The sequence below is a fragment of the Labeo rohita genome, chromosome 8 (genome assembly GCF_022985175.1).
Source record: "Labeo rohita strain BAU-BD-2019 chromosome 8, IGBB_LRoh.1.0, whole genome shotgun sequence".
Lineage (NCBI taxonomy): Eukaryota > Metazoa > Chordata > Actinopteri > Cypriniformes > Cyprinidae > Labeo > Labeo rohita.
In genome coordinates this window covers 17634584-17659250 of record NC_066876.1, presented here as the reverse complement: position 1 = coordinate 17659250, position 24667 = coordinate 17634584, and the positions used below count along the sequence as shown (strand labels likewise).

The window sequence follows — 24667 nt, the reverse complement described above, 5'->3', positions numbered from 1 at the left end:
TTTGAAGAAAATATTTCAACCTTAAATACAAAACTAAAAAAAGAGAAAAGAATAGAAATTATATTTTGCAAGACATGAAAATTATTTTTATGACAACCCTGATTCTCATTCATATTGTAATATTAATAATTAAACCAAAAGTAAAAAAAAAAAAAAGTTTTGCCTTTATTTTTTTTTAAATAATAACAGATAGGACAGACAGTATTTTTATACTATAATCACAGGTTAACATAATATATAATCATCATAAAGCAAAAATTGTACTTTTTTTCAGTTGGAGAAATAAGACTATTTTGTAATTTTCTTTGTGCTATTTTATTTCAATTTGGCAAAATTAAAAATGAATTAATGCCATGGCAACATTTATAGAAAATATTTCACCTTAAATTCAACACAAAAAAAAAAATACACATTCAATGAGAATCAGACAGTATTTTTATACTATAATCACCATAGATTAATATATTATCATCATAAAGCAAAAATCTGAAGGTTTGTTTTGTTTTTGCATTGCATTTTGTAATTTAGTAATTTTCTTTCAATTTCAGTTTGTTCAAGTTCATTTTTTATTACTTTTCTTTCAATTTAGCAAAATTATGACTAACCTTATTATTTGACACATTTTTAACTTCACATTTAAAATCTCCATCTTTCAAAAACTAAAAATTTCCATTTAAAAACTTTTTTCCCTTTTAACCCCTTATGTGCCAAAGGCCAACCGGTGGGCCCGTTAGAACCCTATCTTTCGTTGTCTTTTTTCTCCATCACATATTTTAGTAATCATCATAAATTCTATATCATCTGAAAGCCTAAAACCTGACAAACCCAAAACCATTTTGAAATTGGATATTGCATTACCATGGAAATGGTAACTTTAATATCTTTAGTGGCCTCCTCCCCCTTAGTTGGTGGTGTCAAGTGTCATATTACAAAATGCATTACGGTATTTTGTGATAGAAGTAACACTGACAGAGAAATGTAGACATTTGTGACAGAAAAATGTAAAATAAATAAATAAATAAAAATCAGTGGAGTTTTAATTGCACTCAGTGGCTGTTTGTAGTAAAAATCCCTAAATAAAAACTCACAGAAACCTCAAACTTCAAATTTGGTGTTCAAAAATGTTCAAAATGTTTAAAAATGGGGGGTGGCACTAAAAAAAGTTGAAGAGAATATTTCTCATTTGTTTAATATATATGACATGACCAGACTAACCTCCAACAGCGTGAAAGGAGAGTTTTTGGTGAGGAAGGTTTTAGCAGCCGACTCTTTCCAGGCCTGCACCTCTGATACCAGAACCTCCAGCTGGTCCAAAGGCTCTAGTCGCACAGGAATAGCATGAGCTCTCAGAACCATATCTGAGAGCGAGCTGAGAACCGGAGTCTGACCTCCAACCTGCCAGCACAAATACAAACACAAACAATCACATAAACTGCCATTAAAATGACAAACAGATATACCTTAAAACACCAAACTTTATAGTTCATGTAATGTAGAATACTCTACCTGTAAATCCTCAGCTTCCTGGAGCCATTCTTTAGCCCTGTTCACTGTGTCTTGTAGTAGCAGGCAGTTCGGCAGGTATGCTGGTACCCCGTCCACCTGAGTTAACATAGAACTGAGCGTCTCTAAACTCTCCGGAGGCCTAAAAGAAAAAGTGAAAACATTAACAAATGTCACTTAGCTCATTACACAATCACATTGTGGTGCCTCCTGCAGGTTCTCGGCATGCACCGCAGGAATTAATTTTGGTCTCATTCAAGGGCTGCTTTGCATTTCCAAGCTTACAGTTCGCCCTGAACTGATGCAAACGCTCATCTGTTGTATAAAAGGAAGTAGTTTCCTAATTCAATCATGAATTGGCTATTTAAACTGATCTTAGGTTTTCGTTATTGGTTTGTTATTTTGCCAATGGTTGTTATTGCTAACTGAAAATTGTAAAAAAAAAAAAAAAAAATAGTTTTTGTTAATTGAACTGAAATAAATTATAAAAAGGTACTTAAATTGAAATAAAACTGAGAAATGTTGATTTGGAAACTAACTGAAACAAAATAAAGTCGGATAGTGCTGTCAAACAATCGCAAAAAAAAGTTGTTTACATAATATGTGTGTGTTGTATATATATATATATATATATATATATATATATATTAGGGGTGTAGCGGTACACAGATGTCACGGTTCGGTACGCACCTTTTTTGAGGGTCACGGTTTGATACGATTTCGGTACAACAGAAAAAAAACAAAACAAAACAAAACAAAAAAAACCAATTCTACTGTGCTAGGTTTCTTTTCATTTATTTTAAACAGACAGTAGTACAAATTACAATTTTTTCCACCTACATGTGAAAATACTAAATATTCCATAAAATTAATGTCATATATAGGCTATAAATTCTGCAGTACATATAGACATACAAGGAATAAATACTTCAAATATATATAATTCAGTTAACTGATAGACAAGGGAAAAAAACTGTGCAACACATAACATAGCCTATATATGCTAAGATTCAACCGAACTGAGATGCTCGTACCGTACCGTGACGGTTCGGTACGAATACATGTATCGTTACACACACAATTATGGATGCAATTTTATATATATATATATATATATATATATATATATATATATATATATATATATATATATATATATATATATACCAAAATAACATTGTTGCACATTATGTCTGCAGTGTTATTTACATTGTTCTTTTTATTATTATTATTTTAATTTTTTTTTTTATATCACAAGACTTGTTAAATTGCTCACTATTTATGTTTGTTTTGTAAAAATAAATTGGGCCTTTTATTCACTGTCTTTTGAATCTATGAGTTGTGATGTTCAATGAAGGGAAAACAGGGTTTCAAAATAGGGTCTACAAAAATAAAATAAAATATAATAAAAATGATTTTATATACTTTTTTTTAGTTATTGTTTTTTTTTTTCTCAAAACATAAATGGGTCTTATAGCTGCCTTAAAAATTTTAGGATAGGGCTTCTTCATATTCAGGGGTCTGTGATATCAAAAATTGAATAACCCCAAAGGGTACACAAAGAGTAGCTTGTGAAGATTAGTGGTTGTGTTATTTGTGCACGAGTCTTCATTTAGTGCTGCCCCCACCTGGCCTTCAGCAGTGCCTGCGCTTTCTCCTCCAACTCCTCAGAGATTGTGAGCAGCTCCTGCAGCCGAGCCATCGTGCGTTCGGTGGAGGGATGCGGTGTCAGTCCGACCCCTCGATCGATCATCCTGCGCATGCTGTCCAGAGAGAGACCACACGGGTTTGATACCGGATTCTCTGCCTGCTGAACTCCGGCCAGCCAGCGTGCCTGTTCTAAACGCTCCCGTAGCAGCGGCAACTCCGGCAGACACACGTCAAACTGAGAGCCCTCCTCCAGCAAGGACTCGATCTCGCTAACAGAATCTGCGCTCACTTCATCAGAAAGAAGCTTCTCACTGTGCTGCTGGAAATCCTCAATGCTGTTCAGCAGCTCCTGAGAGAGAGAGTTAATAGCTTGTATTATATGAGCTGTTTAGAGATGAACTGTGCCTCATTAATCTTCAGGAAGATTGCCTGCATCTTACATGACTGTGTGTGTGTGCAACGTGTGTGTCTGTCACCTTCAATAGCGGTGCTTGTGTTAGGCTGCAGGGCAGGTTATAAAGCTGGCGGACGAATGATCTCATTTCCTCCACTGTGAGCTGATTAGGGGAGTTACCCCCGCCTGTGCGGTACCTGCACGCAGACGACGACAGACAGACATAAACACATGCAGGAGACAATACACAACTCACATTCTACATGTGTTTCGGCCAAACCAAACCAATGTGTGCAGAAAAACAAAGCCCACCGCATTGGAAATTTCCCTGAAATGGAAATAAACACTGAGCTGAAGTACTAGTGTGCAAGGGGTCATTTTTTTTTTTTACATCCATTTGCACTATTTTTGTCCAACCATGTGCATAGATGGCTGTCTATAATAGATGAAATGTGCCTCACTGCCTCGCACGAGGTCTGCCATTTTTAAGTCCGCATCTTAAGTGAAAAGGTTTCCACTAATTGTTTCCACCAAAATATTAAGCAGCACAACTGTTGTAACATTAATTAGCAGCAGCAAGAAGCACCAAATAAGCATATTCAAATTATTTCTAAAGGATCATGTGATACCGAAGTTGCTGCTGAAAATTCAACTTTGCCATCACTGGAATAAACAGCATTTTAAAATATACACTGCTGTTCAAAAGTGTGATGTTATATACAAATATTCTTAATATATAAACATTACATATTTTTCTTAAATATATACATGCATGTGTGTGTATTTATATATACATAATAAATACACAGTACATACACATATATTATGTAATCAAAAACCTTTATTTTAGATGCGATTAATTGTGATTAATAGTTTGACAGCACTAATTTTAATGTTTTTAATGTTTTTTTTTTTTAAGTCTCTTATGTTCAGTGTTCCATTTATTTGATCAAAAGTACAGAATTAAAGTAGTATTATGAAAAATGATTGCAATTTAAAATAACGGTTTTCTATTTTAATATACTTTAAAATATAATTTATTTCTGTAACGCGAAGCTGAATTTTTTGCAATTATTATTCCAGTCTTCAGTGTCACACGATCCTTCAAAAATCATTCTAATATGCTGATTTATTGTCAAACAGTTGTGATGCTTAATATTTTTTGGAACCTGTGACACTTTTTTAAGGATTCTTTCATGATTAAAAAGTTCATGCATTTATTTAAAATAGAAAAGAAAGAAAAAAAATATATTGACCCTCCCAACGTTGAACGTTAGTGTATATTGTTACAAAAGATTTCTATTTTAAATAAATGCTGATTTTTTTACATTTTATTCATCAGAGAATCCTGAAAAAAGTATCACAGGTTCCAAAAAGAAAAAGTTAAGCAGCGCATCTGTTTCCAACATTGATAATAAATCAGCATATTAGAATTATTTCTGAAGGATCATGTGACACTGAAGACTGGAGTGATGATGCTGAAAATTCAGCTTTGATTACGGGAATAAATTCTATTTTAAAGTATATTAAAATAGAAAACCACTATTTTAAATTGCAATAATATTTCACAATGTATTTTTAATCAAATATATGAGCAGAAAAGACTTTCTTAAAATAAATAAATAAATAATAACCGCAAAGATCCCAAACTTTTTAATGGCAGTGTAGTAAAATATTAAAATAGAAAATCACTATTATAAACTGTAATAATATTTCACAATATTACTGGTGTACTGTATTTTTGATGCAAAAAACAAAATGCAGTCTTGGTAAGCATAAGACACTTCTTTCAAAAACATTTAAAACATTTTGCCAACCCCAAGGTTTTAAACTGTACTGTAACTGTAGTTAGTTTGAGTAGATTTCATTCTAGTCTCTTTGTGGTTTTGTCTGCATGTACCTGGTCTGCCTCTTGCCGTTTAGCAGTTGCTGGGCAACAGACGAGCATTTCTCAGCATCTTGAGTAACCAGCCTCAGCTGACGTAACAGATCGTTCTCTGGGAACGACTTCTCATCAGACTCCTCCAGAAGTGTGCGAAACACAGTGACATCTACAGTGATAGAGAATGATAGAAGCAGAAGTGAAACAAATGACATGGTACTCAAATATATTTAACTTGAGTGATGTACTATTTTTAGAATACTATATGTAGTGTGGGACTTGACTGTCCATAAAAATTTAGGTTGTGCAAGGTGGAAAAAATATTAGTATTTGCCTTCGCAGAAAGAATATAGGAAAATACTATTTCTTATTTATAATATCATGACTGTGCACTATGAGATCAGGTACATTTAAATAAATACAATGTCTTTTCAATTTCCTGATTGTCTTCAAGGGGAATTTATCATCAAGTTCATATATTGTGTATAAAAAAAAAAAAAAAAAAAAATTCATCATCATCATAAAACTACACATACTGAAAGTGTATTCTAATTCAGAAAGATGCGAGTATCAGTTCTGGAAGTGTGCAGAATGACATTCACCGCGTTTCTTGTCAAGCTTTGCTTCCATGACTTCTGTCACCCTTGCCGCCCACTCATCATAAGACTCTGCCCTCTGCCGCACAGCATTCATCATGGGGTAAAGGTCATCCAGCGTGAAACGGTAACTGTGTGGTTGAGCATTACATTAAATGAAACTTTCACCACAGCTGCACAGAATTTCCAAATCTGAAGCACTGATTATGAGTTGAATCACTTCACTAATTCAGTCAAAATGTAACTGTTTAATCATAATAAAATGAAATAGAGGCCAATCTGTAGATAAGGCCAGCTCTTGTATCTTGTAGCCTGATCATTACTGAAAGAAGTAGTGGGGACTCACTTGAGTGTGTAGTTGGAGACGGGGCAGGAGCAGAGGTCATGGGCGTGGTGTAGACACACCTGGACGCCTGGTCTGCAGGGACAGGTGAGAGCAGACAGGTAACAGGTGGTGCGACACTTCACACATTGTCTCTCATCATCTGCCAGCAGGTCGTATTCATACAATTCACACTGGACCACCCCCTATACAGAGAAAGAGAAGGAGAGAGAATATTAACAAATTCACAAAAACAAATACATACAGTTAAAGTCAAAAGTTGACATACACCTTGCAGAATCTGCAAAACATTAATTATTTTACCAAAATAAGAGTGATCATACAAAATGCATGTTTATTTTTTATTTAGTACTGACCTGAATAAGATATTTCACATAAAAGACATTTACATATAGCCCACAGGAGAAAATAATAGTCGAATTTATAAAAACTACCCTGTTCAAAAGTTTACATACACTTGATTCTTAATACTGTGTTGTTACTTGAATGATCCACAGCTGTTTTTTTGTTTAGTGATAGTTGTTCATGAGTCCCTTGTTTGTCCGGAACAGTTCAGGGATCAGAAAAATCCCTCAGGTCCCACAAATTCTTTGGTTTTTCAGCATTTTTGTGTATTTGAACCCTTTCCAACAATGACTGTATGATTTTGAGATCCATCTTTTCACACTGAGGTCAAATGAGGGACTCATATGCAACCATCACAGAAGGTTCAAACTCACTGATTAAGGAAAAAATTATGCGTTAAGAGCCGGAGGGTGAAAACTTTTGAAAGGAATGAGGATGTGTGCATTTTTCTTGTTTTATCTAAATATCTTTTTTTTTCTATTTAGTACTGGCTATCAGAAGCTACAGAGGATACTTAAATGTTCCCCAGAAGACAAAATTAAAACTGCTTAAATTTACCCTGATCTTCAAATTCAAAAGGTTCTTTGGCATCGTTTTTCCTTTTGGAGCATCAGTTAGCGTTTGAACTCTTTGTTTTTGCAGATTCTGCAAAGTGCAAGGTGTATGTAAACTCACACTAATCTCACACTATTTAGCTAAAATTTGCTTGTTTAAAAAAATAAATAAATAAATAAAATAAACTGAACACCATTACATTTATCAAGTTACCACATTTACACTGACAACCCAAAAATAAATTATATAAGGCAGATATTACACATGCCCACTGTGAGTGTGAGGATAATTGTTTTTGTATTAACTACAGCAGCAGTTTTCATTTTGGTTTGTCAGTGTGAATTGAAATCTGAAATAGACAGAAATAGCCATTTAATATAATTCCTATTATGACAACTCTCTGAAGATTTTAGCATGGTAATGGATATGACAATTATAATGTATTTGGTTTTGGTGGAATTGATCTGCTATGCTGATGAAATCTGGAGCTGGGGAGGTGGAGGGTTTCAGAGGAATGAAAGCATGCTGCGAAATGCTCTAATGAATGTTACCCAGCCATTTAAATGCAAACCAGCAAGCTCATTGGCTGCATATGCAACATGAACCAATCAGCTTGTGCCAAGTAGTTCAACACTGTGAAAATGTGTGAAGCACCCATCAGCCTGCGCCATCTAGAGTTTCATGACAGATATAACACCTTTATAAACATAGGTAAATATATAATTGTATAAAGTCTATGAAATGTGAGGATAATTGTTTTAGTATTGACTTGAATTGGCATATTTTACTGCATATCTGTTTGTTTTTCCTCAGAGTGTGAAGAGTAATGAGCACTGTTGAATAAATTTACACTGTGGTGTCATCCACACACAGATTTGACACGTTTTGTTTGTGTTCTCTCACCATCTTACGGACTTTGTCCCGCAGTTCTCTCTCCTCTTTATTCATGACCTGCATATCCTTCTGTACGGCTGACGCCAGAACCACGTCCAGGCTGTCGGCTTTCATGGCCATGTTACACACCATCTCATCATGAGAGAACACGCAGTAACGGTGCAGCAGGCGGTAGTGATCCACACACTGACGCCCCAGTGGCATCTGCACACCAGATCACAATTGTAAAAATTAATGTAAATGAAAACTCTCCATGAAAATCCACATTAATAGCAGTGTAACAGAGGAATGGATCCTCACCCAGTCCACCGTGCAAAAATTCACAGCCTCTGCAAAGTTGAAGCCTTGGTTGAAGCCGCTGTGATAGGATCGTGGGAAAGTGATGACGAACTCTCCTGCGCACTGATTGGTTCTGTAAATCTAAGAAACAAAGCGTGGGTTACTCAAAGGCACACCATGTGACTTGTGATTGTGTGTATAAGCATGTTACCAAAGTCCCTTTTAAGGAAAGTCTGTTCGCTTGGCAGACATATTTCCAACACCTCTGGGCATCTCATACAAGACCAAGCCCTATCTAAATGAATGGGGGAATCCTGAAAACTAAAAAACTGCTGGCTGAACACGCAATTAAATTACATATTTTAAAATCAGCAACAAAATTATGAAATTAACTAACCACATGAATATTGTTTCTTATGCTCAAATAGCATTTAAAAAGCTTATTTTTCAAGCTAGACTAGCCAACGCACATGCGCAGCCATAACACGCTTATGACACGCTTATGCGGATTGGCTGGTCTAACCTCAGGTTTCTATGGGAACCGGAGCTTCTAACGCCTGCTGCAGTGACACAATGACTTCACCAATCAGCGATTGGCTCTTTCATTTGGAAGGCGGGACTAATCCATCATACTGCACGTTGCTGTTTCTCCCATTCATTAGCACAGGAGTTAACCATCTTTGTATTTCTGTAGCCTTTAAAGTTACTCACTGGTACTCCATGGGCCATAAGCGTGTTGGGGTTCATGATTGTGACAAGCTGGTGTAGAAGGTCCGGCTGAGACTCAAACAGTTCCGGGGCCAGTTTCTTCATGACTGCTTCTAACTGCTCAGCAGCAAAACCAGGAGCACCATACCAGGTCTTAGGTTCTCCCCTAAAAGATGCAAACATACAATCAGGGTCTTCACACGTACTATTTATTTCAGCAAAAACACAGTAAAAATAGTAATATTGTGAAATATTACAATTTAAAATATTTTATTGTTTTAAAATGTAATTTATTCCTCTGTAACATGTAGCACATTTCTTTTAATATGCTGATTTGGTGCTCAAAAAACATTTCTTATTATCAGTGTTGAAAACAGTGCTTAATATTTTAATGAAATTTTTCAGCATTATTTAATGAAGTTCAAGAAGAAAGCATTTATTTCCAACGGAAATCTTTTGTAACATTATTAACGTCTCTACTGTCCCTTTTAAATCAATGTAATGCATGTTTGCTGAAAAAAAAATACTTTTTTTCCCAATTACAAATTACAAAATGATAGTATACAAGGCAGCTTAATCATATCAGTCTCAGATATTTTGACCTTTTCTATAATAACACACTCTCCTAGGTAACTGCGTTTTTATTTAGAGTAGAAGCCATATTTGAAGTGAAAACATTGAGGGGGACGGAAGTACAGCCAGTGCACTATTTATAGCACCTCTACATGTATATCTGCTTTTTATTAAACATATCATTTATTACCAGTGCAGGTAGTTGATGGAATAGCTCCAGTGGTCCTCAATGTGCCAGCAGAAAGACGAGAAGCACATGCCCACATACAGCCATGGCAAAGTCATGCCACAGATATCAGCAGTGACGTGTGTCAGCACTGATGGTGTCATCATAGCCATGTTATTCAAGTTCCACCCACAGCGAAGATATTTCTACAGCAATCAATCGAAACACAGAACAACAACATCAGTGATGAGAACAGGATGTACTACATATGAATAAAGGTTGGAAGTTGTGAGTAATATCTGAAAATCTGATTTTGCAGTTGTACCTCATCATGCGGCGCAACCTTAAACTTTCCACCCTTGATTGGAAAACCACTTCCAAACTCTTTCGAGGCAATGTCAGCACCATATTCTACTGTCACATCCTCCTCAATAGTGCCGACCAACCTCCAAAACTCTTTTTCTACCAATTCGGTTGGCACCATCTACAACAAACATCAACATCAGTGCACATCAGTTCATGTGCTTTAACAATAGATTTGTACATCTATACTCATGAGAATCAATGTCAGAGTCTCAGTAGAGTTTTGTACATACATGAACAGGCATGTTGAAATAGTCTGACTTGAAGGAGTCTGCCATTTCCCCAAAGGATTTTAGAGAATAGTCCCTACAAGCTTGCTCGAAGCCAAACGCCTCCTGAGGTTTACTGCACTCCTGCAGAAACGCATAAATAATGAGTCAATCAATTGCTCTAGTAAATTAAGGTGTCTGTAAATGCAACAGACTGGTTTCTAAACATCAGCTGCTGCATTTACTGGCTTTAAATAATGAACAGACACTGTTATTGTTTACTTTGTACACTCACCTGAGCGAGACATTTAGGGCACCTCCAATCACCTTTAGGAACATCAGTGAGGGGCGGGATCAAACAAAATGTGTGGTAGCTGTCATCACAACCATCACATAGCAACAACCGATCCTCATCGTTTCCCTTTCCACACACTAAACACACATACAGGTCCACCTAGAGAAAGACAGAAAGCATTATAACAAACAACAGTAAACAAAGTTTAACTACATAATGTACTTGAAAACCACTTATAGGTATTTAATATTAAGAAAGACTTAAGTTCACTGTTAATACTTCAGTGTACTCAAATACAGTGTCTCAACTGAAAATTAAATCCACCTGTTTAAATCGTTACATGATATCTTATTACGATCAACAGAATCGGTTTGCCCATTGTGTCAATTTACATGTGACATAAAAGCTCAGCTGAACTTAAATTTGAATAAGAAAGGGGAGGAAACTCACCATACTGACTGGAGGAGGGGGGATGTTTTTCTTGTAACGTGGTTTGGCTTTCTCTGGTTCAGGAGTTATCTCTTTTATCTCCACAGGCTCCTGCTTCACCTGTATAGGGACCTCCCGCTCTAATACACACATACAAACGCATTTGTTCATATAAAGAGACTAGTTTGCCTAATAAAGCTATGCTAATCACATGTTTGCTTTGCTTGATTGACTGTAAATATTGCCTATTAAGAACTGGTTAATGATCTGGGCCATGTGAGGTTAGGTGCTCACCTGGTTCAGGCTTGGCAACGAATGAACCCATTCTCCTCCTGAGGTTGGGCCTGTTGTCACATCCCTCACCTCCCTCTGATTTGACACAGCCAGACTACAGGCACAAAAAGGAGCATGTGAGTTAAAAACAAAAAACAAAAAGGAAATGATTATACACTAACATTCAAAAGTAAGATCAGAAAGTCAGTACGATTTTTTTTTGTAGAAATGTTTTCTGCTTTTAAGGATTAGTTCACTTCCAGAACAAAAATCTCCTAATAACTACTCACCCTCTCCTAATCTCCTAATAACTACTCAGGATTTTGCTCTATATAGTGGTCTTCAATGGGATCAATGGGTTGAAGGTCCAAATTGCAGTTTCAAGGATCTTACCTAGCAAAATGATCTGTCATTTTCTAAAAATAAATAAAATGTATATATTCTTTAACTAGGGATGCACCGAAATGAAAATTCTTGGCCGAAACCGAAAACCAAAAAAGAGGAAACCAAGGCCGAAAACCAAGAACTGAAACACCGAAAGAAATTATGCCAATTATTAGTACCATTACATTTGTGGCTATGACTGCATACTAACCTTACTAAAATCAAGGCATTGCAACTGCATAAATTAATATTGAAGTTTCAAAGAATAAATCGTGGAGGTTGAGCTTTTTGTCTGCCTGACATTTGAGAAAGATTTGAGAGAGTGTATTTAAAGAGAGCCAGTGCATATACAAAATTTTTTGTCAAACTTAAAAAATATCTAGCAGAAATATGGCTACAATCTGATAGTGACATATATAGTAGCTAAGGCCGCGATCACATCGAACGTGTTTTTTAGGCCGCGATCACACCGAACGCGTTTTTTAGTTCTGAAAATGTGAGGCGCACCGCACTGCCTTTTTCTGTTGACTTTTAAAAAAAAGAGCAGTGCTTCCACCATCAAATCAGCCATCCTGTCAATCTAATCAAAGGATTATAGTGCGAACGCTCTAAAATCTTTGGTTTTTAGCTGTTTAGTAAAATGTCATATCAGCAAAAACCTTAAAAAAAAACAGCTCTGGGTAACCCGCGATAGACACCAAAAGTTTCTCCTCCATCACTGCAGTCTCCAGACTTTTTAGGCAACGGTAAAACTTTCGTCACCACAATGCAAAGCCTGCCTTTCCATTAATGCGATTGGACAAAGAAAAAAAAACCGCAATGACGTCGGGTGATTTTCTACTCAAGAGTTGCTTTTTTTTCAACTTCAGGCGCTCAGAGCACTCCGGCAAAAACGCGAGGCGCCTGTGGCGCATAAACAGCGCGCATAACGCTTACTGCCAATAGAAAACAATTCAAAAAAGGCGCCTCTCACTGCAAAAACGCGTTCGGTGTGATCAGGGCCTAAGTCAGGACAGAATAGTCTACCTATTATTATTTAAGGCACTTTCTTGCAGGATTTCACTGAACATATCAGACAATGAGGGTGCATGCCCCTCATCTGGTGCAGAGAGATGAGTCTTTTTTTTCTGCGCTCTAATCTCCTTCTCCTGCGCTGCTCCCTCTCCGTCTCCCCATGGGTTCTCCGCATCCAAGTAATGATCTTTATAACGCGGATCAAGTACAGTTGCGATGAAGTGCAGAGGATCCGAATAGATCTCAGTGAAACGTGTGCTGAGAGACTCTAAGAGCGTACTTTTCATTGTTTTCACTCCGTGGTCCGTCTCAACCTCACACCGCAGACATGTTGTTTCAGACAAGCACGTGCAGGCCGCAGTTTCTGTTTGCGTCATCACAACATACTCTTTCGGCCGTGTTGTTTCGGTGATAAAAATCTTTCGGCCGAAAACCGAAAATGCATTTTTGGGCCATTTTCGGCTGAAAATTTTCGGTGGCCGAATATTCAGTGCATCCCTATCTTTAACCACAAATGCTTGTCTCGCACAAGCTCGATCTCACACATTACGTAATCGCACAAGTGATGTAGGCGGAAGTACCGACCCAGTGTTTACAAAGCAAACATGCAAATGGAGTTTTTGACCCTACCCTGCATTTTTGAACCGAAGTACACAGACGAAGAACTAACTGTGCTTAACTTTTCCAACATGATAACATAATGCGCAAAACGTACATACGCATCACAGAGCTAGTGCAAGATGAGCATTTGTGGTTTAAAAGTATATACGTTTTCATTTTTTAGAATGTTTCGGTAGATAAGACCCTCATCCTCGGCTGGGATTGTGCAGAGCCCTTTGAAGCCGCACTGAAACTGCAATTTGCACCCTCAATCCGTTCTGCACCATTGAAGTCCACTATATGAAGTGAACGAATCCTTTAAATTGATCCAAACTGGCTTTCAAAGAATCCTGAAATCACATTTCTACAAAAAAAAAAAAACATATTAAGCAGGACAATATTTTTCAACATTGATAATGTCTATTGAGCACCAAATCAACAATATTAGAATATTAATAAAGTTGACATTAAAGACTAGAGTAATGGCTGCTGAAAATTCAGCTGTTTTGTATCACAGGAATAATTTACATTTAAAACAAATATTATAATAGAAAACAGTTATTTTTAATTGTATTAATATTTCACGTCATTCCTGTATTTTTAATCAAATAAATGCATCTTTTAAAAACATTTCAAAATTAAAAAGACTTTTGAATGGTAGTGTATATCCAAACTGGCATACAGAGCATTAGAAAATCAAAACTGTGACAAATCGAGGCAGACTGTGATTATAAACATCATGAACAATATATTAGTCCACTCAAGTGGAGTACATGTGTGCATTTACATTCACCTCTGTTTTCATCCTCTTGGCTCGTCTCGCAGGTGCGCTTGTGTCACTGGGCTGAACGTGAATATTTTGTCTCTGCAGCAGGTCGTGGGGTTTATACTCTTTATCTTTGTCATTTACATCATCCGCTGACACCTTCTGCAGACACTGAAGAAAACAAGCAAAACAACTCAACAGGTTAAATAAGCCCCTCACACTTACAGAAATCTTAAAATAAGAAAACCACAAAGCGCTCGTTAAATTAACGCAGCACTTAAAAGAATAGTTCACTCAGAAATTAAAATTGCCATCATTTACTCACCCTCATGTGGTTTCAAACCTGTATGACCTTTTTTCTTGTTAAACACAAAGGAAGATGTTAGGCAGAATGCCCAAGCTGCTCTTTTCCATAGAGTGAATTAAATTTGAGAGCTATAGATGCAAATTAAGATTTTAAGCAAATAAAACATTTTGGACTTTTTCCTCACACTAAGATAAAATATGGCTTCAGAAGAGTTGCTTTTAAGATGCGTTTTTAGAGCTTAACACCCCATGGAAAAGAGCAGCATGGACATTCTGCATAACAGCTCCTTCTGTGAAGGTTTACAACAACATGAAGATGACAACATGGTTACAAAACTCCATTCTGCATGAACTATCCCTTCAAAAACTGGTCTAGAATTTAAACTTTTTACTCAGAAAATTTGCTATTTGTTAAAAACTGCAAATAATACTTTGTATTAAACATTAAAAAAATTTCAGTAGAAAGACTGAAATGGTATTTTCTTGGAAAACATACTCCAATAATCTTTCAATTGAACTCCAATAAAGTTTGAACTCCATCTTAAAGTGGAATTTAACAGTAACATAAATCTGCTTCTAAACCAGAGAAATGTTTATGATCTCAGTGCTTAAGAATTCAATGAAGAGTCAAAGGTCATTTTAAGGTCACAGACACATTGAAAACCTGTGAAATTGTGAAAACTCACACTTTACACAAAATTTTTCTAACTCACCATCATTTCCCTCCATCCCACAGATAATCTGTGCTAATCTGTGAAAAACCTGTTAACCTGGCTATAAGGAGTGTTACATCTGTAAGTGCATGCAGGAAGAAATCCTCAACATTCCTGGTTACACGGCATCTAAACTGTATGACGCCTGCTACCGGTATCAGATTACAGATTAACGTACAGACAGAGGATAGAGGGAGGAGAGAGAACAGCTGGAGGTGTAAAGAGATTAGCGTGAACAGAAAGCAGGTCACAGTCTCCGTGGGTTGAGAGAAGGATTCGGAGGGGGAAGGGTGGAAGAAAGGATGCGGCAGAAGTCAAAAAGACAAAAACATAGAAAGAGCAGCAAGTGAAACCAAAGACGCTAGTAGTAGGTGGAGAATGAAAGCAACAGTGTCTCAGCAGGATGGCTGGGGGTTTGGTGAGAGGCAGGACAGGTTAAATGCTGTCCGTCAAAGAAACACCAATTCGCTCCCATTTGTCACCCAAACTCGAAGTTAAAAAATAAACACACACACACAAACTGACATGGGCAGCAAAAGGAAATGTTTACATATCAAACATCATAAACTGATAAAGAACCAGGAAATACTTGCTGCAAAACATTCATAAGAGTAATAAACTACTTCATTAACATAAATTCACACATTTAGAAGACTAGCACAGGAGCACATTTCAGAATGGCAGTAAGAGCCACAGCGACTACTAAATGAAACATTTATTGCCACAGACCCATAATGATATCACATCCTGTCCAGGTTTAATTAGTCAGATTAGGTAATGGTGAAAGTTGAAACGTACCTCCAGCCCAGGAGGTGCCCCAAAACTTGTCAGTTTGGCTGCGAGGTCAAGAGCCTGATGTAGAAAAGAGCACCGAACATTACAGAGAAATTGCCAGTGATCTCCAGGTCAGAGGTCACTACATCTCTAACAGAGATGTCAAGCATTCAGTCAATGGAAAATAGTTAGGCTCCAAGATACTTTTCCTATTCAAATGCTCCTGCATGTGATCACTGACTGTATAAAATGATAAAATATATTTTTAAAATAATAGGTTATATTTTATATACATTTATCTATATTTCAAAATAATAGTTGAAAAGTTAGTTCAAATGTTTGCCTTTGTTTTTTAGCATTTTAGTATTTGAACCCTTTCCAACAATGATTGTATGATTTTTTTTAGATCCATCTTCGAGGACAACTGAGGGACTCATATGCACCTATTACAGAAGGTTCAAACGCTCACTGATGCTTCAGAAGGAAACACGATGCATTTAAAGGGTAAATTTAACTTGTTTTGTCTTCTGGGAAACATGTCAATATCTTCTGTAGCTTCTAAAGGGAAGTACTAAACGAAAAAAATATGATATTTACGCAAAATAAGAAAAATGCCATCTCCATTCTGTTCAAAAGTTTTCACCCCTGGGTCTTAATGCATCGTTTTTCCTTCTGGAGCGTCAGTGAGCGTTTGAACCTTCTGTAATAGTTGCATAAGAGTCCCTCAGTTGTCCTCAGTGTCAAAAGATGGATCTCAAAATTATACAGTCATTGTTGGAAGGGGTTTAAATACACAAAAATGCTGAAAAACCCAAGAATTTGTGGGACCTGAAGGATTTCTTTTGAAGAACAGTGGGCAGTTTAACTGTTCAGGACAAACAAGGGACTTGTGAACAACTATCACTAAACAAAAAGAAACACAGCTGTGGATCATTCAGGTTAAAACACAGTATTAAAAATCAAGTGTATATAAACTTTTGAACAGGGTCATTTTTAGAAATTCAACTATTATTTTCTCTTGTGGACTATATGTAAATGTCTTCTGTGTGAAATATCTTATTCAGGTCAGTACTAAAAAAACAACAACACACATTTTGTATGATCCTCTTATTTAGGTAAAATAATTAACTAATTTTGCAGATTCTGCAAGGTGTATGTAAACTTTTGACCTCAGCTGTATATGATAAATCCTACTGGTGAATTCTTCCATCTATGAAACGGAGCAGTTTACAGTGTATAAAAGGTTATGAATACCATTTTGCTAATTGATATTGATAATGTATTGTCTGTAAAGACAAAAGTAATTTGCAACCACATTTAGCAGAGGCTGTGGCACAAAGAGCAGTAACACTAGGAAGATTGGAAGAAACAGTACAGAAAACAAGCAGCTAAAACACAATAAAACACACTTAATAACCACATATTGCATTCATAAGCACACAACAAACTCAGACCTTAATGCGCAAGAAACCCTAAAAAAGCCGCTAAACCTAAAAGCCTAGATTTAACACTGCGGACCAACAGACCATCTGTAACCCGACTCCTATCCCAAAACTCCTTTTTATGCAGAATGTGTTATGGATTGATCTGATGCGCTTATGTGTTAAACTCACCAGAAGGTTTGTCCCAGACTGGAAGAGGTTGTACGGATACAGAATTCTCTCGTAATGGGCTCTCAGGTGGGATCCCACAGCTTTGCCTGGGGCAAAACCCATTGTCATGGCAATCTTTGTCCATCTCCTCTCTCTACAAACTAAATCGAATCCGCCCTCCTCAGCAACCAACTGGAAGATTGAAAAAGAGAGTGTTGACTTCATTGCATCATCAATGCTTTTGTTTTACTTGGTCAAAAATAAAGAACTCAGCGGTTACATGAATTACTCTGTGACACATACAGAGATGAGTAACAGGTTTCAGCTAACAGTACTGAGCACATTCATAATTGATCAGGCAAACTGACTTGTACCATCCAATAAAGAAGCTTGACGAACAGACTCACTCTGTTGAGCTGGTACAGATCGAGGATCTTCCGCTCCACGTGTGGAATTTTGAGTATGCATCCTTGTAGTTCCCAAAACTTGGCAATCTGGTCTAAGAAGTTGAGTTTAACTCTGGTTTGAGCCTTTTAGAAAGGGGGGAGGGTGATAGAGGTGCCAAGAAAAAGAGAAAATAAGATTCAGCAACATTGTGAATAGTGCATGTTAATTATTAAGCATCTCAGAAATGGTGTTATTTTAATATCAGACACTTCAAAAGACTAAAATTCTGCTGACAAGATAGTGACCATTGACCTTACGATACATCATGCACCCTTTGGTTTCTTTAAAGTAGCGAGGACATCTCAGACACAATGGTTTTTCAACAGAGGTGATGATATTTGCTAAACCCTGACCCTAAACCTAACCCTGTTGGTATCAGTAGATTGATGATTTGAGATTTATGAGTTTTCCCAAACAGAAAGGAGCACTTCAGATGACCTCACAAGTTAGTTTTCAGCTTTTCACACTATGTGGAGGCATTTTAAAACAGCTCAAAGCAAAAATGTAAATTTACCTCAAGCTCGTTGAGTCTCTGGATTCGTGGAGTAAAATGAAGTCTGTCAACGTCACATGCAAATGGAGGCTGCCAGTCCTAAACACACACACACACACAAAGCGAACAGACAATTAGTAAGCCTACAGTTTAGTGATATTTGTTTTAAATTGCTTGATTTCTGAGTTTAACTTAAATAGCTGTATGCATTCTACATGTATTTAGCTAAGATACATTTTTCACAAAAACAAACTTCATTCCTATCAACTGCAAATCTAAACTGCATAAACTCATTAGTGATCAGGAACACAAATATGGTCAAAACAAAACAGGCTTTATCAAAGACATCATTTTTATCTTTAGGCTTCTGATTTTTTTTAAATTCCTTGAGCTTTACAGGTTTCTAAATTCATAAACAATGTGTTTGCACTTAGACACGTACACAAAAACGTGGAGCTTTTGATTAGAAGGTGACTGTTTTTCACGTTTACAGATAAGACTTTCTTACTGGGAGTACTGGACACTGATAAATTAAACGGAGGCACAAAATTATCTACACAAACGTACACACTGTTTTGCAACGCATGTTGCTTGAACCATTTTATTTTTCAGATTACATGACTGTATTTTTATTTACTAAATATTTTCTTTGCACTCATAAAATTAATTGAAAGGATCTAAAAGACAACCTTGTTCAAATGCAACTGTGGTTTGTGGTCTAGAATCTTGTGAATGTGTGTCTGCTTAACAGGGGCTAAATGTGAACTAAAAATCACACACACACACACTTACTCACACGCAACTGGCTGTAGATGGGCAAACGGTGGAAATGTGGTTTTTGTTTAGCGCAGTCACCTATATAAAACCTCTTCAGTCCAAGCTGAACATTTTCTTTGTCTCCAGCCTCCCATAACCACATGCTTACAACTGCGTTCAGAAAAACAGTATCTGTCTCCAGATACGCAAAATGTAATTAACAGTTTGATTACCCAGACCAGACATAACCCTCTTGGGATCAATAAAGTGTTACCCTTTCTTAGCCAAAAAAAGGCACCTCAGGATACAATCATCACTTTCAAAATGAGTTGCAAAAACACATAATTAAGCCTCACAATTCAAACTGCAGTTATGTTTGCTTTTATACATTTATAATAATAGTGTAATTATGTAATCAGCACCTGAAAATAAATTGTCTTATTCAGAACTTATCCATAGCCACACCACTGGAGAGTCTGGACAATAAACCACTGATCATGAGATGATACACATATACAGATTTGTGCCCTACACACGAACAATATTCACCACACTTCATATCTATTACCTCAGCTACACATAATCCACAAAATAAAGGTAAGTTCTGTGCATATTAAGTGCGTTTACCACATTATTTCCTTGTTTGCTGTTTAAGCAGCATAGTTACAGAAAGACACAAAATGGCCAGATGGTTCATTCACTCCATAGCTCGCAACATGGAGGACGCGCCCGGGCCGAGGACTTCATCTATCCATCAATCCATAGGGTTCGGGACCAGTTCATAGGCCGAACCGAGCCTGTGAACCCCTTCACACGGTCTAACCGGTTTAAAACGTGTCAGAATCCAGTGCGCGTATATGTTGCTGTAGGAAAGCAAGGGGCCATTTGGAAAACACTCTCAGCTTTAAAACCTCTGTGAGATTAAAAACCCAACCAAAATATTACTTTTTTTGGATGTTAATACCGTCAATGATACAAAGCTGTCGTCGTATAATGATGCTCGACATATTTTACCCGTTAATCATCGGCTGTTTAACGTAATTACGCTTTCTAGTCTGCCACCTCATGCGTGAATCACGTCACGTAGCTGCGAGTGTAATAGATTCATATAAGAACCCGAATTCACATCAAACCCGAAGCCAGTATCAGAACCAGCGCGTTTGGTCCAGAGCGCGTCAGATGGAGCAAGAATGATCAATGAACACGTAAACAGCATTTAAAATAACATGAAAACTAAACATGGCTATAAACATAAAAAAAAATGTTTTACATGTCTATAAAATGATTGTGAAATGCATATTCGCTCTGTCAGACCCATAAAATCATCTTTAGAGATGAATAAATTATATGTTCGTTGCATTGGGCTTGTCTAACGTTCACTCACAAAACGCCATCAGAACCACTAAAACCCTTCAAACTGGTTTAGACGGGTTCGAGAGTTAAAAGTTCGGATTCAGATTAACGCCGAAGGGCCGAACCGGATCATTTCGCTAATATGCGAACTATATTTAGTTGCTTGGTACACGGGGTAATTAATTAATTGCATTATTCTAATCCGCACATGACCACTTTTGTAACACCACGTATTTATTCTGACTACAATAGATGATATAACTATATAATGACGGTGTAATTAGTTTATATTAACGTCATCTGCTCGTAAAGGTAATAATGCCGTAAAAATAACAAACAAAACTCAATTTGCGAGTATGTAATTATTATAGCTAATGTGCTATCGTGAAAATGAAAGGAAATGTTTATTTCCGCATTGGCAGGTATCTCCAGGTCCCTTGGTGGTTTTTGTCTATCTATCGACATTAAATTCTCCTTAAAAGTATACTTAAGTCATTAAAAGCCTTTTTAATCAAATTATGATGTAATGATGGGGGTTTCTGTTCGTCAATGTCACTAAAGATGCAGAAGCAAATACACCAGTACTAATAATGAAATATACGTAATAAAGAGGAAAAGATAAACAATATTCTACATCAACAATAAACGCCGACAATCAGCAAACTAAACGTGACGTTTAAACCAGCGCTAGAACCGAGCCAGGCCGTAAACTACACGCACAGCGAGCATAAAGAGACATTTTCCTGTATAATATTCACACATCTGCGACGTTTTCGGATCCTGAACGACGTTATTGCGCACATGAGTCAGAATTCCGGGTCATGCGGGTCCGCAGGTCGAGCACAGACCCGGCAAAGGTTCGGGAATTCAACTGATATGATGCCTATAGCTGCACACAAAGCGGTTCGGCAGTGCTGTCACTGCGCCGCCATGTTGAGACATTTCCCTTTAAACCGAACTCAGAATCACTCCGCAGATCCGGCCCGGTTCAGCCGGTCCGCTACAGACCGTCCGGACAGCACTCACCGGCGGCGGTCGAACCTTGCAGATCCCGGTTTTCTCGGCGATGGGTCGGATTTTATTGATAAACGCAAACGGGTCTGCAAATTCCTCCCAACTGGGCTCGAACACCGGACACTCGGGCGGTGGGGTAAACTCGGCCGGGCCCCGCTGGGTCATCCTGCAGGTCCGGTTCCGGAGCAGAATCGAGTCGCTCAGCGAAGCGGAGACAGAACTTCCTGGGATCTGCAACACGGTCTGGCCGTCCGTACTCCCCAGTCCGGCTAACACTTGAACAACACGAACAATCAACACACACACGCGCACATACACACACTCACCGTGACGTGAATGCTCTTAGGCTGAGAACACATCCGCTTAAAAATCTAGAGACTATGCGAGTCTCTCCACTCATTTCTAGCCTTGAAGAATCACTTTAAAGGGACAGTTCAACCGTGAAATTAACCGTTGATTGTTGTATTATTTAAACCGGTTGTCTTTTAAATGCGTAACTGCAACAGCTCGGAAATAAGTTGTTATTCGTTTACATTAGTGCAGGCACTATTCATGCTCAAGAAACGAAACATACTTCTCACATTTACGTCGCATTCAAACAAAAGTTCCACCTATACAGTTAACCACTGTTTACTCCACAGTGACACGTTATTTAAAATAAAAGACTCAAAGCTTTATAACATCTTTTTTATTTTTAAGGAAGTCCATTTTTGTCAAGTTCATGTTACATGTGCCAGTGTACAAATAGGGCCCACATTAGAAGCAAACTACTGTTAATAACAAAGCTTTACAAGTTCAAATGCACTGTTAAGTTGTACGCTTATGTGAAAATTGTACAGACAGACTATTTGTGATCCACATTGTTAATTTAGAAACTTTATGAGTTCTGTGTCTTTACATACACTTCTGCCAACAGCATGCGCTCGAAGCCGTCAACCGCCTCGCTCCGCCTCAGTGTTTACCTCCGCGTATGAATACCTTCAGGTGACAGCTGTAGTGGCCGGGACTTCTTCTTTAAATAGACTCGCTGCGGCTGCTGATTGGACGACTTGCGTATAGAGTGTGGCGCGGGGGAGGGGGCGTCGTAGTAAAGCGCTTTAAATAGTGGTCTACTTTGTGTTTTGAAATAAAAGAAAATGCGTTAGCGTCTCGCTTCAGTGTTGCATTTAACATTGTAGTTTTTTTTGTTATATTTCAATATACATTACAAGGCCACGTTTAAAACTGAGATTCAGAAAGTTTATGTTTTGCAAGTAAGACTATCATGATATGGTTAACATGAATAGACATGTTGAACCGGAATAGAAGGAAGTGAACCCCATTTTATATTTTGTCAAAAAATAGTATTGCATTTGGAGTCTGGAGTATAATATACATTATGATGCTTCATTGCAAAGTCATTCAAATGATTATTAGTGTGCACTCATTGTACATTATATTTTGTTGTGGGAGAGCAAAATGTCGACAAAATGGTTGTGATGAAATAATACAGTTATTGTATTGCGGGCTGACCACCTGTGGAAGACCTGTCATTTACAGTTTAAGTCAAAAGTTTACATACACCTTGCAGAATCTGCAAAATGTTAATCATTTTACCAAAATAAGAAGGATCATACAAAATGCATGTTATTTTTTATTTAGTACTGGCCTAAATAAGATATTTCACATAAAAGATGTTTACATATAGTCCACAAGATAAAATAATAGTTGAATTTATAAAAATGACCCTTTTCAAAGGCTTCCATACACTTGATTCTTAATACTGTTGTTACCTGAATGATCCACAACTTTTTTTCCCTCACTCTCTCTTTTTTCAGCAGTTTTGTGTATTTGAACCCATTCCAACAATGACTGTATGTTTTTGAGGTCCAACTTTTCACACTGAGGACAACTGAGGGACTCAAATGCAACTATTACAGAAGTTTCAAATGCTCACTGATGCTTTAGAAGGAAACAAAATGCATTAAGATCTGGGGGGTGAAAACTTTTAGAATTTGAAGATCAGGGTAAATTTATTTTGTCTTCAGGGGAGCATGTATGTATCTTCTGCAGCTTCTGAAGAGCAGTACTAAATGAAAAAAAATAATAATAATAAAAAAAAAAAAATATATATATATATATATATATATATATATACATATATATATATAGCCAAAATAAAAATGTACACATCGTCATAACGTTCGAAAGTTTACACCCCTCGCTCTTAATACATTGTTTTTCCTTCTGAAGCATCATTGTTGGAAAGGGTTCAAATATACAAAAATGCTGAAAAACCAAAGAATCTGTTGGACCTGAAGGACTTTTCTGAAGAGCAGCAGGCAGTTTAACTGTTCAGGACAAACAATGGACTCATGAACAACTATCACTAAACAAAACAAAAAAACCGCAGCTGTGGATCATTCAGGTAACACAGTATTAAGAATCAAGCGTATGTAAACATTTGAACAGTGTCATTTTTTATAAATTAAACTGTTTTCTCTTGTGGACTATATGGAAATATCTTTTACGTGATATACATCTTACTAAAGTCAGTACTAAATAACATGCATTTTGTATGATCCCTATTATTTGGTCAAATAAGTACACCTGTTAGAACCCACCTGTGAATGAATTGCTTAAAAATGATTAACTTTTGGGTCTCTCAACTAAAACACATAGTTATGTGATCATGAAAGAACAGCTGCAGATATTTCAGCGGTTTAAGGTTGTATCTCACATTTAGGAATTGCCTTGCAAACAATATTAAAGCATCATGTAGTAAATGGTCTTTTGTATGTGAAGAGCAGTTTTATTTTTGATGAGCTTAAATATTCTTTCCTGAGCTTGGAAAAAAAAACAAAGAGCTACTAAACCTGGACCAGAAAAATAACATGACCTCTTACGCAGAATCAGCAAGAATGATCAAATCAGTCACTATTTTGGCTAATTTATACTTTTATCTAACAATAAAAGATTAACAATTCCACCAGCCTGGTCTAGATTTAAGTCTCAATGA

The 24667-nt window shown here is 37.0% G+C and overlaps 1 protein-coding gene across 2 annotated transcripts in view; it reads right to left on the bottom strand.

The window, feature by feature from the left end:
- kdm5bb (lysine (K)-specific demethylase 5Bb) overlaps positions 1–21985 on the bottom strand; it is a 28516-nt gene extending 6531 nt beyond the window's left edge. The window contains exons 1-22 of one of the 2 annotated variants that reach the window (XM_051116914.1): positions 21682–21985; positions 18568–18645; positions 18014–18136; positions 17628–17798; positions 16039–16092; positions 14249–14392; positions 11479–11572; positions 11206–11324; positions 10756–10914; positions 10485–10604; positions 10214–10372; positions 9913–10094; positions 9153–9315; positions 8463–8582; positions 8172–8366; positions 6372–6553; positions 6032–6156; positions 5448–5598; positions 3630–3744; positions 3132–3502; positions 1507–1645; positions 1216–1395 (exon numbers count right to left, since the gene is read on the bottom strand). In XM_051116914.1, the coding sequence (XP_050972871.1) occupies positions 1216–1395; positions 1507–1645; positions 3132–3502; positions 3630–3744; positions 5448–5598; positions 6032–6156; positions 6372–6553; positions 8172–8366; positions 8463–8582; positions 9153–9315; positions 9913–10094; positions 10214–10372; positions 10485–10604; positions 10756–10914; positions 11206–11324; positions 11479–11572; positions 14249–14392; positions 16039–16092; positions 17628–17798; positions 18014–18136; positions 18568–18645; positions 21682–21834 (3297 nt within the window). In that variant the 5' untranslated portion in view covers positions 21835–21985. The remainder of the gene's footprint in view (positions 1–1215; positions 1396–1506; positions 1646–3131; positions 3503–3629; positions 3745–5447; positions 5599–6031; positions 6157–6371; positions 6554–8171; positions 8367–8462; positions 8583–9152; positions 9316–9912; positions 10095–10213; positions 10373–10484; positions 10605–10755; positions 10915–11205; positions 11325–11478; positions 11573–14248; positions 14393–16038; positions 16093–17627; positions 17799–18013; positions 18137–18567; positions 18646–21681) is intronic. The other variant, XM_051116915.1, reaches the window with a different exon arrangement.
- Positions 21986–24667: the final 2682 nt, after the last annotated feature.